The sequence below is a fragment of the Prionailurus bengalensis genome, unplaced genomic scaffold (assembly GCF_016509475.1).
Source record: "Prionailurus bengalensis isolate Pbe53 unplaced genomic scaffold, Fcat_Pben_1.1_paternal_pri Un_scaffold_70, whole genome shotgun sequence".
Lineage (NCBI taxonomy): Eukaryota > Metazoa > Chordata > Mammalia > Carnivora > Felidae > Prionailurus > Prionailurus bengalensis.
Window position 1 is genome coordinate 123,010 of NW_025091170.1, and position 19,257 is coordinate 142,266.

Genomic DNA, 19,257 nt, shown 5'->3' on the forward strand with positions numbered 1-19,257 from the left:
TTCTTGTCATCCTTCATTATAAATAGGATAGGCTTCAGGAAATCAATTAGCTAACATTTCATTAATCGGTTTGCAAACCATATGCCAGAATGGAAAGTGTTAAATATATTAAAAGTGGGCAGAGGAATTACCCATTCCACAACATTATTGTGGCTGAAAGTCTAAGGAACCAAAATCACACAAAATCCATGAACCACTGTGGCAACATGTACAAAGAGCCACTGCTAAACAGCCACCTGTCTAATTCTTGCCAGTTCACAAAGCACTTCTGACAACTTTTAGCAAGTTCATTTGAGGTACTTGCCACAACCTTTTGAGATAAACTGATATTCTTATACGTGCCTGCAAGGTGGAGAAACTGATGCAAAATATGTCAGTCAGAGAAAGACAAATAGCGTATGATTTCACTCGTATGTGGAATTGAAGAAAGAAAACAAATGGTCATGGGGAGAAAGAGGGAGAGAAACCAAGAAACAGACTCAACTATAGAGAAAAAGCTGACTGTTACCACAGGGGGATGAGTGAACTAGGTGATGGGGATTAAGGACACACTTGTCATGATGAGCAACGGGTGAGGTATGGAAGTGCTGAATCACTAAACTGTGCACCTGAAACTAATACTACGTTGGATGTTAACTAACTGGAATTTAAATTTTTTTAATGTTTACTTCCGAGACAGAGAGACAGAGCATGAGTACGGGAGGGGCAGAGAGAGAGAGAGAGACAGAATCCGAAGCAGTCTCCAGGCTCTGAGCTGTCAGAAGCTCCAGGCTCTGAGCTGTCACCCCGACGCGGGGCTCAAACTCACAGACTGTGAGATCATGACCTGAGCGGAAGTCGGATGCCCAACCGACTGAGCCACGTAGGCGCCCCTAACTGGAATTAAAGAAAAAAAACCAGGAAACTGTGACACAGACATTTTGCCCAACTATTGCTATTTTTTTATAGCAAACAGACGACCTGAGACAAGAGCTCACATCTTTAACACCCGTTGCCATTATTCCCGCTCTGTATTTATAATATAAATGGTCCCTGACTCAGCGATGGTTTGGTTTATGATTTTTTTTTTTTTTTTACTTAAAATGGTGCAAAACTAATATGCATTCAGTAGAAACCATACTTTGAATTTTGACTTTGGATCTTTTCCCGGGCTAGTGATACATCCAATCCTGTCTCCGGCTGCTGGGGCAGTGGTGCTGAGCTGTAGCAACTACAACTGATATGCTTAGAACCATTTTGTACCCTTATAGCCATACAACCACATTTTTCATTTTCAGTACAGTTCTCCATACATTACATGAGATGTTCAATACTTTATTATAAAACAAGTTTGGGATGATTTTGCCAACTGTAGGCTAACATAAATGCTCTGAGCATGTATAAGGTAGGTTAAGCTAAGCTAAGCTGTTTGGTAGGTTAGGTGAATTAAATGCATTTTGACCTATGATATTTTCAACTAACGATGGGTTTATTGTGATGTAACTGCAACATAAGTGATTTGTATGAAGCTTTCAATGGGTATTTTCCAAAAGTTGGCATTAGCTACTATATACTTTTTCTATACAATGGAAAGATAATCAAAGTAGAGGTAGGTTTTAAAGAAGTTAAATAAGGTTATTTGCAATAGTGCATTTGAAAAAAAAAAGTCATACTACAAAGTGCTTTCTGTTCAAAGGTGATTATTATTGTAAGCTTGCCTACCTAGGTCGTTGAATTCTAGTAAGCAGCTGTGTGTGCTTGCTGCATCCCATTCATGGGAAATGTGTTTGTTTATTTCATAGTATATTATCTATTTTTCCTTTTGGTGCCCATATGGCCAAATTCTGAATCCCATATTAATAAGACTCAAACATATTTGAGAGAGTGGTTAGACTTAATGGTTCCTATAAAGTTGTTTTAATAGTTATTTTTCAACAGATGGACAGCGAACATTTGTCCAGATTCCTGTGACAGTGTGGTGATTGAAGTTTTCCACAGATGATGAGAAACTCTACTGTCAATTAGAGATTCAACATGGATATAGCACTAAATCTCCTTTTGAGTATTGATGAATATCTGTAACATCTGCCTGCTGAGTCATTCTACTCCCGTGCCATACATATGTAGAAGATGTAACTTTTCATAAAAATCGACCATGAGACTTATGTGTTCTTTTTGAAAAATAGTGACTTAATAGGAAAAAAAAAACTCACCAAGCTTAGAATTTTCAGACATGTTCATCAACATGACGAACTCCCCAACCTTCCAAGTTGTTTCACTTCTACGGTGGCCACCTTAACCCTGTTTCTGGAATCAGTAAGTCAGGAATCAGGCAGTAAATGGGGCAGTAGGGGAGAGGTGGAAATCTGTGTGGATATTTGTGGTTGTCACATGACAAAGAGCATTTACTGATATTTAGTGGGTAGAGACTGAAGTACCTAGATTGCACAGCAGTTTGGCACAAGGAATAAATGTCCCGTGTATTACAGTATGACTGAATATGTGACTGGCCACTCCTCTGAGTCTGGAACTTCTTTCTGCTTAAGTTAAATGAGAGAGTAAGTTTTGCAATACAAGGTATTTTTTCCACGTAATATCAGTGACAGTCTTCCCATACCTTGTTTTTTGATTTTACTTATTTGAGAGGCTGAAAGGCTTCTCATCTTCTGCCACTGACTGTTGACTCTTTCATGCTACGTAAGTGCACACTTATGGATACTTTATTGTATCTTTTTGTATAGTCATGGACCGACTATTTACATAAGTAAAATACGTACTATTGTAAATTTACTTCCCCTTTCTGTTCCAATAGGGCACCATATTACTATTTTTGAAATGTTGTGTATGGGTAAATCATATTATCTATGAATATCTGGATTTAAAGAACTATAAGATGCTGATTATCGTAAAGGAGCCCTGGGGTTGATCAGGATGAGAAGCATTGCTACAGAAAATTAAACAATTAGCAGAAAAATTCTTTCCCACTTGTTTTTTCACTTTTGCACACATAATTCAGTGTTGGAATCATACAAAGAATGATCATACAAAGGACAGTGGTGTGAGTTTAAGTCTTTAATAAGGAATGCAATCCCAATAAATTCTGTATCCTTATACTTCTGTGGAGGTCTTAAACTGATTTTCTTTTGGCAAGTCATGTCAGCTAGATTGCCTTTGTGTCTGTCATTGCAGATGGCGTTTAATGATTGCTTTAGTTTGAGCTATCCTGGTAACCCCCAGCCGGGCGACTTGATTGAAGTGTTTCGTTCTGGCTATCAGCACTGGGCACTGTACCTGGGTGATGGTTATGTTATCAACATAGCACCTCTAGGTAAGTTTTGTTTCCCGCAACTCCTGGAGGTTTTGAACTCTCTTGTTATAAGAAGGAATCATGAATGAAATCATAAAAAAAAAGAAATAAAATGTAGAAAGTAGATAAATCTATCTGAAATAGGTTTAATGAACGACATAGTAAGACCAAAGTGGCTTTGGCTAAATCAAAAAGACATTAAAATGTTAACCAATTAACATTAGAATCCAGTAAAATCTCTGGATTTAAAAAACATAATTAAAAAGGAAATAATCCACTGGGGAGAATATTGCTCACAAACATAAGCATCAGTGTCTTTACCTGTCACACAAATCATTTCAATTTGTTCAACATCTATTTACAGATTACCCAGTATGTGCCAAAGGCTCTGGTAGATGCTGGGGATACATAAACAGCAAAATCCCAACAAACATATGGGTAAAGAACTATGAACAGTATGTAGAAGAAGAAAAGCACAAGTCAATACCCATCTTTAAAGGGACTGGTCTAGGAATTGTACAACAGAATAACACATTTTATGCCTATCACATTAGCAAACATTTAAAAGTGGTAACAGTCAGTGTTGATAAGGGTATAATGAAACCAAAGCAAGGATATTGTTGAAAGAAATGAAAGTTGATAACATCATTCATGAAAACAATTTAATATGGCACAAAAACAGACACATAGACCAATGGAACAGAACAGAAACCCCAGAACTAGACCCGCAAACGTATGGCCAATTAATCTTTGACAAAGCAGGAAAGAATATTCAATGGAAGAAAGACAGTCTCTTTAACAAATGGTGCTGGGAGAAGTGGACAGCAACATGCAGAAGATTGAAACTGGACCACTTTCTCACATCATTCACAAAAATAAACTCAAAATGGATAAAGGACCTGAATGTGAGACAGGAAACCATCAAACTCTAGAGGAGAAAGCAGAAAAAGACCTCTCTGACCTCAGTCATAGACCTCAGTAATTTCTTACTTGACACATTCCCCAAAGGCAAGGGAATTAAAAAAAAAATGAACTACTGGGACCTTATGAAGATAAAAAGCTTCTCTGCACAGCAAAGGAAACAACCAACAAAACTAAAAGGCAACCAACGGAATGGGAAAAGATATTTGCAAATGACATATCGGACAAAAGGCTAGTATCCAAAATCTATAAAGTGCTCACCAAATTCCACACCCGAAAAGCAAAAAACCCAGTGAAGAAATGGGCAGAAAACACGAATAGATACTTCTCTAAAGAAAACATCCGGGTGGCCAACAGGCACATGAAAAGATGCTCAACGTCTCTCCTCATCAGGGAAATACAAATCAAAACCACACTCAGATATCACCTCACGCCAGTTAGAGTGGCCAAAATGAACAAATCAGGAGACTATAGATGCTGGAGAGGATGTGGAGAAACGGGAACCCTCTTGCACTGTTGGTGGGAATGCAAATTGGTGCAGCCGCTCTGGAAACTGTGGAGGTTCCTCAAAAAATTAAAAATAGACCTACCCTATGACCCAGCAGTAGCACTGCTAGGAATTTACCCAAGGGATACAGGAGTACTGATGCATAGGGGCACTTGTACCCCAATGTTTCTAGCAGCACTCTCAACAATAGCCAAATTATGGAAAGAGCCTAAATGTCCATCAACTAATGAATGGATAAAGAAATTGTGGTTTATATACACAATGGAGTACTACGTGGCAATGAGAAAGAATGAAATATGGCCCTTTGTAGCAACATGGATGGAACTGGAGAGTGTGATGCTAAGTGAAATAAGCCATACAGAGAAAGACAGATACCATATGGTTTCACTCTTCTGTGGATCCTGAGAAACTTAACAGAAACCCATGGGGGAGGGGAAGGAAAAAAAAAAAAAAGAGGTTAGAGTGGAAGAGACCCAAAGCATAAGAGACTCTTAAAAACTGTGAACAAACTGAGGGTTGGTGGGGGGTGGGAGGGAGGGGAGGGTGGGTGATGGGTATCGAGGAGGGCACCTTCGATGAGTACTGGGTGTTGTATGGAAGTACTTCGATGAGCACTTTGGATGAGACTGGGTGTTGTATGGAAGTACTTCGATGAGCACTTTGGATGAGACTGGGTGTTGTATGGAAAACAATTTGGCAATAAACTTCATATATTGAAAAAAAAAGAAAACAATTTAATAGTGTGTATGAAGAGTCTTAAAAGAGTTCCTATGCTCTGACCCTGTAATTTTACTTCTCTGAGTCTATTCTTCAGAAATATTTATAAAGATGTAGAATAACATTCAGCATAAAGGTATTCACTTCTATCTCATAACAGTTTAAAAAACAAGCAATGGCAGAATAACAAATGATGGTGAGGATGTGGAAAAAAGAGAATCTTCCTGCACTGTCAGTGGGAATATAAATTGGTGTAGCCATTGTGGAAAACAGTATATTTCCACAGAAAATTAAAATTTCCTCAAAAAAAACCAATGATCCAATAATTCCACTATTGGATATTTACCCAAAGAAAGTGAAAACACTAATTCGAAAAGATGTATGTACCCCTATGTTTATTGCAGCTTTATTTACAAGGGCCAAGATAAGGAAGCAACCTCGGTGTCCACTGAGAGATGAATGGATAAAGAAGATGTAATATATATACTCGCACACACACACACACATGCACACACACACAAATATATATATACATAATAAATTATGTATATGTATATACACATACATATATACATAATATGTAATATATATATAATGGAATGTTAGCCATAAAAAAGAATGAGATCTTTGCATTTGCCTTAACATAGATGGATCTAGATGGTATTATGCTGTGTGAAATAAGATAAGGACAAATACCATGTGATTTCACTTCTATGTGGAATCTAAAAAAAAAAAAAAACACCAAAACCCACAAAATCACAAATGAACAAACAAACCAGAAACAGACTCACAAATACAGAGAGCAAATGGGTGGTTGCCAGAGGGGAGGGGAGGGATAGGTGAAATATGTGAAGGGGATGAAGAGGTTAAAAAAAAAAAAGCCAACAATGGCTTAGATTCAATAGTAGACTAGTTAAGTGAATTAAGACTTTGTCACAGAATATTGACAGAATTCTTTGGTTGCAAGTAACAGAAACAAACAAAAGTTAGCATAAGCAAAAAGGCAAATTCATTGCTTCACTGAGGAAAACTACAAAAAGGATAAAGACGGTTGGTGCTGGCTTCAAGGATGCCTGGATGTAGGGGTATAAGCATGAGTATCAAGACTCACATCTGCATTTCCTTTCCAAGTATTGTCTTAATTCTCCCAGACTATGCCTCTCTAGGAGACTGAACTGATAGTCATCAACATCCTTAGGCTCTCATTCTTATAGTCTTGTGATCTAATAAGAGAGGGTCAATCCCTGCCTGTTGCAGTTAGAAATAACATGGAGAACAATCTAATTTGGGCGAGTGTGGATCCCATGCCCATCACTGCACCATCGTTGTGCCCTGGAGAAGGAGATACTGTGATTAGCCCACACAAAATCATTTCCAGAAAGAAAGAGGCAGAGGTGGGATGGGGTGCTAGATAAGCCAAAACAATAGCTATTTAACGGCCCTTAAAAATCATATTTCTGGACATGCTTAATTGCTTGAGAAATAATCTTGCATGATATTTACTTGAAAAAATCTAGATTAAAAATGCAGTGTGTCATATTATACCTACTTTGCAAAGAAATAATATATACCCATGTGAATGCACACATAGGTATGCTTCAATATACATGTGTTAATAAAAGACATAATAAAAGGATATAATATTATCAAAATAATAACATGATTATGGTTGGGCAGATAATGGGTGATTAAATTTACACATTTATGTTGTTTTTTTATATATTTCCTAAATATTTAGAAATAAGCACAAATTAATTCATTTTTTAAGAAAAAAAAATGTATGCAAATAACAAGTAGCCTGGAGATTTTTTTTTCTTCAAGTTACGTTTAGAAAGAAGTTTTAATAACCTTGGTCTTACTATCTTGGAGATGTCTGAGAATTTTTAATGTAGTGACTTTTGCAACATCTTGAGATATTTGCCTCTTGTTCTAGAATATTGGAAATGGAAATGGCAAATAAAGTGACATTTACGATACACACCCATTAGTTTCTGCAGAGTCTAGTGATTAACAGTAAGCAATGCTGCAATATCTCTGCAGTTTTCACGTCCGGAAAACAATAAGAGATTTTTCTGCTCTTCCCTTATTTTCATGTGTTAAGCTCCATTTTAACATGGTTCTAGTACTGAGCTCTGATCCTGTAGACTGAAACGCAGTTTTCTGGTTCTATTGTTAACTACTCAGGTGGTATTTTGCAAGCCAGTTTACCTCTCTAAGCTTCAGTGTCCTCCTCTCTAAATTGATAGCATCAGACTAGTGTAAATAAAACTTTAGTAATTCTAACTAGGAGACCTCTGCTCTAAGGACTTGTACAAGAACTTCCAATGTGTAAGATATTAACTGGAAGTGCTGCTTGAAGGAAAAGGAACTTGGAAGGTAGGAAAAAAAGGGAGTGGAAAAGAAAGTTAGCTTTTAGTTATTACAAAAAGGAAGACTCTCTACACACTGGTTACATGGAGACTCTCTCTCTCATGATTGACTTGAACACATAGCCAAGCATAGCAGTCTTGGGCAGATGGAGAGGGACCAGGGCCAGGTGTTAGAGCTGAACACTGAGCAATCATCTGTCCAACCTCAGATGCTGGCAGTAGCAGACCAGGAGACAAAGGTATCTAGCAGTCTAGGCAACTGTTTGCCAACTGAGGCCGTTAAAAGGGAGTTGCAGGGGTGGGACATGTAACAGGTGGGTGTGGCATTGCATGGGGCTGCATCTGGTGGACAGGGCCTACTAGGTTAGATTCAGTTTCAGGACTTAGTTTCTTGGCCTAAAGGAACTGGCAAGACAAAAGCAGGGCCCCAGCTTGACCCCAGCTGACCCCTTGGAGGGGTTTCAAATTGGAACCAAATTGAAGCCAAGTGGAAAGAACAAGTGTAAAAAGGAGAGAAAGGGGTAAGGAGCACACTTAGACAACAAGGACGAGCTTATCAATCACAATGCACACAGCTGAGGCCCAAAGAGAGTAGTTGGGAAGGGTTCAGATTCTGAAAAAAAGCACATTTTATGGGAAAAAAGGAAACAATGGTTTTATCTGTACTATGTTAGGAACACATACCAAGATCTCTAATAATAATGCCAATTGATAGAGAACTTGTTCTCCAAGAATGGGTAGTTTTCTCACTCAATTTTCTCTACGGGCAGATACAGGTTTCTCTTCTATTTTCCCTCATACAGTATGAAGTGTCATTGATAAACTACCAAGTGAGTTATTAAGCCTGGTATGATTAAGTAGCTTCTGGTTTGGTGCTAAGTTGGGAACCGAGCTGGGTTCACTTCCAACATGTGGCATTGCAATACTCTGGCATTGGGGTTCTCTGAGCTGGGTCACCACATCTTGCTAACCAGAATTCTCCTTATAGAGGATGGCATTCCTGCAGCATTTACAAGCGCCAAGTCTATATTTAGCAGGAAGGCCCTGGTGAAGATGCAGCCCCTGAAGGATGTCGTGGGAAATGACACATACAGAATAAACAATAAATATGATGAAACTTATCCTCCTCTCCCCATGGAGGAAGTCATGCAGCGGTCAGAGATTGTTATTGGACAGGAGGTGGATTATGACATACTTGTCAACAACTGTGAGCATTTTGTGACTTTGCTTCGCTATGGAGAAGGAGTTTCAGAGCAGGTGAGTTTTCTTTAGAAGACATAGAAGTTTCTTACCTTGGGAAAATAAGCACTACTGACTATAAGATTCTCAGGCCTAAAACAAAATGAAAAGAATGGAGAAAAGGTGAGAATCCTGAAGGATAAGGACAGGAATTGAGGTGTCCAAGATCAGGTAGCAGTTATGACCACATTAATGCGTGAACGTGGACATTTTGAATTTGGGGCTGGAAGGAGCTTGAAGCCGAATCAAGACCATAGCTTTTCTGTCAGTCCTGTTGCGTTCTGTCCTTCAGGGTTCCTTCCTTCCGTTTTTCTGCCATACAGCAGCCTCACATGCTGAAAGGGACATTCTGAAAAGAATGTTGAAATATTTAAATGGAAGTTCATTTGCCAGAAATAGAGATGGTAACTCTGAGATTCTTCTCCATTACCTGACTGAGAGAGGCCAGCTAATGACAGACATGTTTCGGTGGCTTTGAAAATTGTTCCTGTCTCCTTGCAATGCTAGTTTCAGAGGAATCTTGTGCTTTTAAGCAGATCCTTTGATTGGTTGAGATTTTGGATGATTTCTTAAAATGGATCAATTATTTTTAAAGTAGCATGCATTGTTGTCGTCTCTCACACTATTTTGTAGCGTGGCAGATTCCTAACTAAAAGCATGCTTGGTTCATTTGCCTTCTTTCTACCTATTGTGGCACCATTCCAGTTCCAACATTGATGTTCTAACCTAAAGATTTATTAAAGGGATATTGAAGAATGAATAAAGGCTCCCAGTATCCTGAAATGGTTGAATCAGTTACAGAAACATCTGTTCTAAGGAATTAGTTTCCAATTCCCCTCACGGAAGCTTGGGAAGATGGGACAGGGAACATAATGAAAGGATACATTTGTTTTCATTAGGAAATAATTTAATTGGAAATGCATTTTTATTAGGAAATATATTAACATAATGAATGTGCTATTCCCATGTAACAATAAATCGCTTCTGAGCCAGAGCACAGAAGATATCCACACAAATTCCTGTTCACCTTCGCATTAAAAACTAAGGGTGTAACTAGGAAGTGGAGTCCATTCCTCTCCTTTGTAAATGATAAAGTTGTCCACTGTGTTCAAGAAGCAATTTTTTTTAATGTGGCTAAAAAAAAAGGGGGGGATCAGAACCATCTTCTTGCTTTGGCTCTAATTTACCATCCCTCATCTTTTCCCTTTTCATACCCAGAATCAAGACCCATGAAAAATTAATCATTCCTCAACAACTAGAACTGTTCTCTAGCTGGTTCTGTTGCAGGAAGTACAGTGACAGCCCTAAGAACTCACCTAAGCTTTGAAATTGTGCTTACCTGAGCTACAACTGCATCTTCCCCAGTTATTAGGTTGGTGGCTTGGAGAACATTGTTTATCAGTTTCCCAACCTATAAACTGAGGCTCTGTGGGGGATTATACTAGATATTTGAAGTCTCTTAGTGCACTGTATTACATATCATCCATCTCAATAAACAATGTGTCTTAGATGAATGTTATTTTTAATAATAGTAATTAAGAATTTTAGGGGCGCCTGGGTGGCGCAGTCGGTTAAGCGTCCGACTTCAGCCAGGTCACGATCTCACGGTCCGGGAGTTTGAGCCCCGAGTCAGGCTCTGGGCTGATGGCTCAGAGCCTGGAGCCTGTTTCCGATTCTGTGTCTCCCTCTCTCTCTGCCCCTCCCCCGTTCATGCTCTGTCTCTCTCTGTCCCAAAAATAAATAAACGTTGAAAAAAAAAATTAAAAAAAAAAAAAGAATTTTATAGCTGTATTGGTACTCCTCGATAAAATTTATGTTGATCTGATAGAAACTGTAGCACATTATTATTATTTTCATGACTATCAATAATTGATAATATTACTACCAACAATAGCTAGTGTTGGATTAGTTTTGGGGTCTCCTCAGGGATTAAGGGCCTTTTTTTGAAAGTGTCAACAAATTTATTTATTTATGTATTTACTTATTTATTTATTTAAATCTAATTTATTGTCAAGTTAGCTAACATCAGCATATATAGTGTCCTCTTGACTTCGGGAGTAGATTCCCTTGATTCATTGCTTACATACAATGCCCAGTGCTCATCCCAACAAGTGCCCTTCTCAATGCCCATCACCCATTTTCCCCTCTCCCCCACACCCCCCACAAATCAACCCTCAGTTTGTTCTCTGTATTTAAGAGTCTTTTATGGTTTGCCTCCCTCTTTGTTAAAAGCTATTTTTCCCCATTTGCCTCCCCCATGGTCTTCTCTTAAGTTACTCACATTCCACATATGAGTGAAAGCATATGGTATCAGTCTTTCTCTGAGTGACTTATTTCACTTAGCATAATACCCTCCAGTTCCATCCACATTGTGGCAAATGGCAAGAGGTTGTTGCCTGTTTTCTCCTCTAGGGTTTTGATGGTTTCCTGTCTCACATTTAGGTCTTTAATCCATTTCGACTTTATTTTTGTGTATGGTGTAAGAAAGTGGTCCAGTTTCATTCTTCTACATGTTACTGTCCAGTTCTCCCAGCACCATTTGCTGAAGGGACTGTTTTCCATTGGATACCCTTTTCTTGCTTTCTCAAAGATTAGTTGGCTGTACATTTGTGGATCCCATTCTGGGTTCTGTATTCTATTCCATTGGTTTATGTGTCTGTTTTTGTGCCAATACCATACTGTCTTGATGATTACAGCTTTGTAGTAGAAGCTAAAGTCTGGGATTATTATGCCTCTGGCTTTGGTTTTCTTTTTCAACATTAGCTTGGCTATTCAGGGTCTTTTGTGGTTCCATACAAATTTTAGGATTGTTTCTTCTAGCTCTGAGAAGAATGCTGGTGCAATTTTGGTATGGAATGTGTAGATTGCTTTGGGTATTATTGACATCTTAACAATATTTTCTCTTCCAATCCATGAGCATGGGAATGTTTTTCCATTTCTTTGTGTCTTCTTTAATTTCTTTCTTAAGTGTTCTATAGTTTTAAGCATACAGATCTTTTACATCCTTGCTTAGGTTTATTCCTAGGTATTTTATGGTTCTTGGTGCTATTGTAAATGGGATCAATTTATTGATTTCTCTTTCTAGTGTTTCATTATTGGCGTATAGAAATGCAACTGATCTCTGTACATTGATTTTATAGCCTGCGACTTTGCTGAGTTCATATATCAGTTCTAGCAGCTTTTTGGTGGAGTCTTTTGGGTTTTCCATGTACAGTATTATGGCATCTGCAAAAAGTGAAAGTTTGACTTGTTCTTTGCCAATTCAGATGCCTTTTATTTCATTTTGTTGTCTGATTCCTGAGGCCAGGACTTTCAACACTATGTTAAACAACAGCGGTGAGAGTGGACATCCCTGTAGTGTTCCTGATCTCAGAGGGAAAGTTCTCAATTTTCCCCCGTTGAGGATATTAGCTGTGGGCTTTTCATATATGGCTTTATGATGTTAAGCTATGTTCCTTCTATCCCAACTTTCTTGAGGGTTTTTAAGAAAGGATGCTGTGTTTTGTCAAATGCTTTTTCTGCAACTATTGACAGGATCCCATATGGCCCTTATATCCTTTCTTCTTTTAATGTGATGGATCACACTGATTGATTTGTGAATATTGAACCAGCCCTGCAGCCCAGGAATGAATCCCACTTGGTCATGGGGAATAATTCTTTTAATATACGGTTGAATTCGATTTGCCAGTATCTTGTTGAGAAATTTTGCATCCATGTTCATCAGGGATATTGCTTTGTAATTCTCCCTTTTAGTGAAGTCTCTGTCTGCTTTGGGAATCAAGGTAATGCTGGCTTCATGGAATGAGTCCGGAAGTTTTCTTTCCATTTCTATTTTTTGGAACAGCTTGAGAAGAATAGGTATTAACTCTGCTTTAAATGTCTGGTCGAATTTCTCTGGGAAGCCATCTGGCCTAAGACTCTTATTTGTTGGGAGATTTTTGATAACTGATTCAGTTTCCTCGCTGGTTATGGGTCTGTTCAAATATTTTATTTCTTCCCACTTGAGTTTTGGTAGTGTGTGGGTGTCCAGGAATTTGTCCATTTCTTCCAGGTTGTCCAGTTTGTTGGCATATATTTTTCATAGTATTCTCTAATAATTGTTTGTATTTCTGTGGTATTGGTTGTGATCTCTTCTCTTTCATTCATGATTTTATCTATTTAGGTCCTCTCTCTTTTCTTTTTGAAAAGTCTGGCTAGGGGTTTATCAATTGTGTTTATTCTTTCAGAAAACCAGTTCTTTGACGCGTTGATCTGTTCTACTGTTTTTTTCAGTTTCTATAATGTTTATTTCTGCTCCCATCTGTATTATTTCTCTTCTTCTGCTAGATTTTGGGTTTCTTTGCTGCTCTGCTTCTAGTTCCTTTAGGTGTGAGGTTAGGTTGGGGATATTTCTTGTTTCTTGAGATAGGCCTGGATTGCAATGTATTTTCTTCTCAGGACTGCCTTAGCTGCAAGGGATTAGGGGTCTTGAACATAGAACAGTTTTCTTGGGGAATGGCTATGTATTTCTCTGAAATTAAAAAACCTCAACTGCATTTAAAAAGATTAGAAAGGTGGAAGGATCATGGTCCATCTTTTTCTTCTTCGTGCTTTTTTGTGTTAAAAAAGTTAATAGGCTTCATTTTTTTTAGAGTAATCTACAGTTCACAGCAAATGTGATCTGGAATTTTAGAGAGTTCCCACATACCCCCTCCCCATCACCCATATACACGGCCTCCCCCACCATCACCGTTCCATATCAGTGTGGTATATTTGTTACAAACAATGAACCAACACTGACACATTATCCACCAAAGTCCATAGTGAAGGAAACTAGAATATCACCTCAAAATATGTGGCATAAGGATTATTATTTATTATCAAGAGCTGAAGGCACTTGAGAAGAAGCAGGCCCTGCTCTCCACATATTTGCCTAAAAGTGGGAGATACATTTTTGAAAGGTGTCCCTCTTCCCTTTGCTAGCAGGAAGGACAACAATTAATCATCACAGACAACCAGTAGAGGAATCTAAATAACAACACTTACTGGGGCACCTGGGTGGCTCAGTCGGTTGAGCGTCCGACTTTGGCTCAGGTCATGATCTCGCGGTTTGTGAGTTCAAGCCCCGTGTCGGGCTCTGTGCCGACAGCTCAGAGCCGGGAGCCTGCTTCGGATTCTGTGTCTCTGCATCTCTTGGCCCCTCCCCTGCTCATGCTCTGTGTCTCTCTGTCTCTCAATAATAAATAAATGTAAAAAAAAATGTTATATAACAACCCTTACTAACTAGCCTTTGCCTTTAATTTCCCATGTTTACCTTACCGTGGTCTGCCATCCTTGGCAGCCTGAAACTGCTCTCTTTTGTCCTGCCATTACTCTACAAATGTATTGATCTTTGCTGAAGATGTGCTATGTAAGCCTGAATTCTAAGCCACCTCTTTGAATTACTCTTCCCTGAGTTTCTCCTGTGTATGTTTGAGATGTACATGTTAATAAACCTCTGTTTTTCTCTTGTCAATTTGCCTTTTATTAGTGAGCCTCAGCTGAAAACCTAAGATGCACAAAGGAAAAATTTTGCCTCTCCTAAAATAGTTTACATTAGAGTTTAGTCTTAGTGTTTTGCATTCTATAAATTGTAACTGTATAGTGACATATATCCATTAGTACAGTATCATACAGAATAGTTTCCCTACCCTAAAACTTCTCCGTGCTCTGCTTGCCTATTCGTCTTTCCTCCTCTCAAGTGTCTGGCAACTGCTGAGAAGAATGCATACTAAGCAACATGCATTTAAAATTCCTCCATGTCTTTTCATGATTTGGTAACTCATTTTTCTCTATCACCAAGTAACGCTCCATTGTCTGGATGTACATTCAGCAACTAAAAAACATCTTGGTTGATTCCGAGTTTTGGTAATTAGGAATAAAACTGCTAGAAACATTTGTGTGCAGGGTTTTGTGTAAATACCAAAGGGCATGATTACTCGATTGTATGGTAAGAATATGTTTATTTTTGTTAGAAACCATGGAAGGTCTTACAAAGTGGCTGTGCCCTTTTGGATTCCCACCAACAATGAATGGAGAGTTCCTGTTTTTCCATGTCTTCTTCCACATTTAGTATTGTGAGCATTTTGGGTTTTAGCCATTCTAATAGGTACACAGTGGTGTCTCACTGTCTTAATTTGCAATTCCCTAAACATGTATGAAGTTAAGCGTCTTTTCATATGCTCCTTTGTCATTTGCATATTTGACGATGTGTCTCTTGAGATCTTTTGCCCATTTTTAAACTGGGTGGCTTGCTTGTTTTCTTTTTGTTGCGTTTTAAGAGCTTTTTACATATTTCGGGTAACAGTTCCTTGTAAGATTTGCCTGTTGGAAATGTTTTGTTTTGTTTTTTTCTAGTATGTGGCTTGTCTTTTCTTTTAGAAAAGATTTTAAGTAGACATGCTCCACTGGTATAGTCTTACCAAGGTATTGAAATGTGCCTAGCTTTGTGGAAGATGGCAGCATTCTTGCATAGGCCTGAACAAGCTGATCTACAATATACTCTGACTGTGCTCCAGTGCTCCAGTGCTCCAGTCTCAGAGGAAAAGGAATTTTGGTAGACCTTGTGGTCATCTGTGACCCAGCTATGCTATGTTAGGATACAGCACTCCAGATTCAACTAATATTTCCCTGGTCATGTTTAGATCCTCAGAATGAGGCTTTTATTATGGCCCACAGTCAGAAAGCCCTGTAAAGGATAAAAGTATGAAGAGTCAGCTTAGGTGACTTTATAATCCTAAATAAGTTGTGAAATAAAAGCTCGTGTTCATATAGGTTCTGAGAACATTCTGAGCTGTTACAATCTTGCAAGTCAGATCCTGTTACTCAAAACGCCAAGGGATTGTCCCAATCACACAAGGTTTTGCCATCTAGAATGTAACTTGAAGTAAGTGTTTGGGATTTGGGAAACCGCGTGCACTATAGGAAATAGTTTCCTTGTAATTGTATCTGGCCTGTGTGCTCTCAGGGGATTTTGGCTTAGGATCACATTGCTTTCCCCAGGCCTCTTAGATTTGTGGGATTTCTTTCATCTCTTGTATTTCTACTGGCTGAAAGATACCCAGTGAGTTAGGTCTGCGTTTAGCAGATCCCATTACACAAAACGCCAAGGGATTGTCACAGGATTTTGCCATCTAGAATATAATTTTAAATAAGTGTTTGGGAATTGGGAAGCCCACAGGATCTTCCCCAGGGCTGTACCCTACTGCCATTTGACTCCTCTCTCTAAAGATACCAATTGCATCTTCTTATTTGTTCATTGCCCCGCCACCACCATATTTCCCTGTATCAGATCTTGGGATCTCAGCATCTGCCTGGAATTATATGAGAGTTAGGCTTGATTATTCGATTGACTATCCGATTATTGATTTTGCCTCTCTTTGGAACTTTGTCCTCTGTCTTGTATCTGCCTGTCCCCCTGGCTCCCCATGGGTAGTTCTGGACTGCAGCAAATTGTGACTCTTTCCCCGGGAAATAACTTAGGTGGTGACTAATTAAAAATTATGAGTAAAATAATCAAGCAACCAAATAAAGTTAGGATTGTAAAGTAAAATAGCATTTGTCATTTCTTCGCCAGCTGCCACTCTCCCTGGCAGCTGGGGATGGTGGCACAGCAGGGAGTTTTGGTGACTGGCCTTGTCCCTGCAGACCCCAGGGTGATATAAATGGAGTAAATGCTCCTGTCATTGGCCAGGCCCTTGCAGTCTGGTTCCCACAGGGAAGCTGCAGGTAGGGAGGCAGCACTATGTGGCAGTCACGTGGGGGTGGCAGGCTCTGTGGTGGAGACCTGTGGGTTAGAGAGAAGGCATGCTCAAACGTGATCTGGGTCAGGCTTTCCAGCATTTGGGTTTGTCCCTGGAATCATTTGGGGGAAATGTTTTGCTTTATTTGAAAGCCTGATTCTTCAATCCCAGAGAACAACTGTTGTTTTCAGAATGTCTGATGACTCTGAAGCATCTGAATATGACCTTTGGGTCATAAAACTGCACGCAAACTCATGCAGATGGAAGGCAGTATTAGCTGAGTGCCATGAAAATCATGAATATTTATTAGATGCCTCATCATGATGATTAATACCCTTAAAGCTACAAACGTCTGAACTCCTTTATGGACAACTGAGCTCGAGAGTAGTTTATTTTAGTTTGTCTACATGACAAATTAATTTGTGACACAATAGTTAACATCAGTAGTGACCTCTTTTGAAGTTTGTTTATCAAAAGAGAAATTGTTGCTACCAAATAAGAGCATATAGGTATTTAGTTTAGATTACATCTGTGAATTCTTTCTCTAGTAGACATTCTTGAGTCAGGAACACACACACACATGATATTCACTCTGGTATAGACCAAACTAGGGTGTATTAAGGAGGTAGGGATTGTTTGGAAGGGAAACACATGGTTCATGGCTCAACCCATATCTAAACATGTTGGTGGTATGACCTCAGGCAAATCACTTAACTTACCAAGTTTTCCCAAATAGGAGTAGCACTACCTCCCAGATGTACTATGATGATTATTAGGAATTGTGCCATAATGAGTTATAAACTATTGGGGGCCATAAAAATATGAGAAACATACACCTACGTGTATTTAATTATCTCTTTGTCATAATTACAAAAATTATAAATTTATTCATCTTCACACAGAATTTAATTTGGCATGAAGCTTTAAATTTTTCCGGTGTCATCGAAAGGGTCTTCAGTTTGCTTGGATTTAGGACACTGAGGTGCCTTTAGAATAAGCTGTGGTGTTTTTTTGTTTCTCATTTCTCTATAGGCCAACCAAGCAATAAGTACCATTGGGTTTGTGACAGCTGCTGCTGGTGTCTTCTCACTCCTGGGCTTGTTTCCAAAAAGACAAAGAGCAAAATACTATTAACAATTTACTGAAGAGATATTGGAACTGAAGGAATTTGTGAGGAGGGAAAAAAAAACTGGGAATACTTATTTTCGATGCATGATTATTGTTCAAAATTCCAGTGATGGATGGCAGTCTCTTTAATAAATTGCTTACTGATGTTATCTCATTAATGAGCCGTGGAAATTTTTCTCCCTACCAGCAGAGATTTGCCATGGCAGCTTACACAAGAAGCAGTAGCCTTTTTTTTTTTTAATTTTTTTTTCATTTTTTATTTATTTTTGGGACAGAGAGAGACAGAGCATGAACGGGGGAGGGGCAGAGAGAGAAGGAGACACAGAATCGGAAACAGGCTCCAGGCTCTGAGCCATCAGCCCAGAGCCTGACACGGGGCTCGAACTCAGGGACCGCGAGATCGTGACCTGGCTGAAGTCGGACGCTTAACCGACAGCGCCACCCAGGCGCCCCAAGAAGCAGTAGCCTTTTGAGCAAGACAGCGGAAGATCTTAACACAATCACATCATATTTTATCTTTTACCATAAATATTGGTTTCCTTTCTCCTGAGGGTGGGCTATTTTGTACTTGCCAGAGGAATGAAGAGCCATTTGTATGTGGTTTTAAAAGAAATGTTAAGATTCCCAAATTGTTGAGATTGACATCTAACTGAACAGAAAAGAAACTGGGAAATTGATGGGCATTGAGGTGGCCACCTGTTGGGATGAGCACTGGGTGTTGTATGGAAACCAATTTGACAACAAATTTCATATTAAAAAAAAAAGAAACTGGGAAATTGAGCATTTGGTTAGGCAGTTTGAGGAGCTTTGATTCACAATCCATTTGAGGGTGGACTCCTAGCTCCTAGTTCCTGTGCAGATGGGGGTGGGGCATATGGGAGTTGGGATCCTTTGCTCTGGTGTTTGGGATCCAGATTTCCCTGGAAGTCACTCATTTGTCAGGAGTGTGTGTCAGGAGTGAACAGCAAGAGTGGGTTGTTCTGTTCTATGGAGCTACATTGTTTCCTTTGAAGTATTTCGGGGGTTTGACCCTTTTAACCCTAACAAGAGATCATTAAATGTAGGTTTCAAATGCCATTTTTAGAAAACAATATCTCGTGTTACTGTTTAAAGCTTTTACTGTAAATCAAGGAGTGTCATGATTTTATTCTTTCATTTTGTTGATTATATGTTGAATGAAACAAATTACTTTTTAATATGTTCCCAATGCAATTCCTGTTGGCAGCAGGTGGAAAAAAGTGAATGCAGGTCTCGATACCCTAGGATTGTATCAGACATTGTACCATTACCCTACCAACCACACTGCTAAGCAATGATATCCTTCTTATG

At 39.0% G+C, this 19,257-nt stretch overlaps 1 protein-coding gene across 1 annotated transcript; it reads left to right on the forward strand.

Annotated features, from left to right (window-relative positions):
• The first annotated feature begins 3,142 nt into the window (after positions 1 to 3,142).
• LOC122478468 (phospholipase A and acyltransferase 1) lies at positions 3,143 to 18,082 on the forward strand. The gene is made up of 3 exons (XM_043572061.1): positions 3,143 to 3,307; positions 8,790 to 9,058; positions 17,833 to 18,082. The coding sequence occupies exons 1-3, from the start codon at positions 3,169 to 3,171 to the stop codon at positions 17,932 to 17,934; spliced, it is 510 nt and encodes a 169-aa protein (XP_043427996.1). The 5' UTR covers positions 3,143 to 3,168; the 3' UTR covers positions 17,935 to 18,082.
• Positions 18,083 to 19,257: the final 1,175 nt, after the last annotated feature.